Source organism: Sprattus sprattus, assembly GCF_963457725.1.
Source record: "Sprattus sprattus genome assembly, chromosome: 17".
In the NCBI taxonomy this organism is placed as follows: domain Eukaryota; kingdom Metazoa; phylum Chordata; class Actinopteri; order Clupeiformes; family Clupeidae; genus Sprattus; species Sprattus sprattus.
The window spans coordinates 275,736-276,457 of NC_137915.1; the positions used below are offsets into that span (position 1 = coordinate 275,736).

Genomic DNA, 722 nt, shown 5'->3' on the forward strand with positions numbered 1-722 from the left:
GTTTTCAGAGATTACAGAGTAGTTCAGTTTTCAGAGATTACGGAGTAGTTCAGTTTTCAGAGATTACAGAGTAGTTCAGTTTTCAGAGATTACAGAGTAGTTCAGTTTTCAGAGTACTTCTATGTTTTCCTCTGAGCGTTCTGGGGAGACACAAGAGATACTCTTGGAAAAGGTCGTAGATTGGGCGTGGGTAACAAAAGCCGGCGACAGAAGATGTTTAAATGTTTCTCTCTCTGTCTCTCCCCCTCTCTCCCTCTCTGTCTCTGTCTCTCTATCCCTCTCTCTCTCAGGATGATGAGCAGTAAGGTGATCTCCGTCTTCCTCATCTCTGCTCTCCTCGTGCAGTGCAGCCTGTGTTCGCCGCGCGGGATCATCGCTCCTCATGCGAGGTAAAGACAACTAGAAGACTCAGCGCGCGCTTCATTCGTTACCGGACAGACTGTCGCGTGTTACCGGACAGACACCGGAGCAGAAACACAGCTTGGCTCGTGATAGACAGCCAATCTATCACGATGTCGCACTCAGAAAGCAAACATGCGAAATAAACGAGAAAGAAAACCGGCTAAGTTGTAAATTGACAAGAGAAAGGATATCTGGTTATTAAAACAATGCGAAAATGGAAGCTGTCTAACCAGTAATTAACGTTAAATTAGCTGTTGACGTTTACATGTTTATTAGTCTTGCTAAAATGTCTCACCTGTAATCCGTATAAACCAGCAATG

General features: G+C 44.7%; 1 protein-coding gene across 1 annotated transcript in view; it reads left to right on the forward strand.

Annotated features, from left to right (window-relative positions):
• Positions 1-291: 291 nt before the first annotated feature.
• LOC308378204 (glucagon family neuropeptides-like) overlaps positions 292-722 on the forward strand; it is a gene marked incomplete at both ends in the record, with an annotated part of 3,796 nt that continues 3,365 nt past the window's right edge. Inside the window, one exon of the mRNA XM_080855062.1 lies at positions 292-389. Within this exon, the coding sequence (XP_080711188.1) occupies positions 292-389 (98 nt within the window). The remainder of the gene's footprint in view (positions 390-722) is intronic.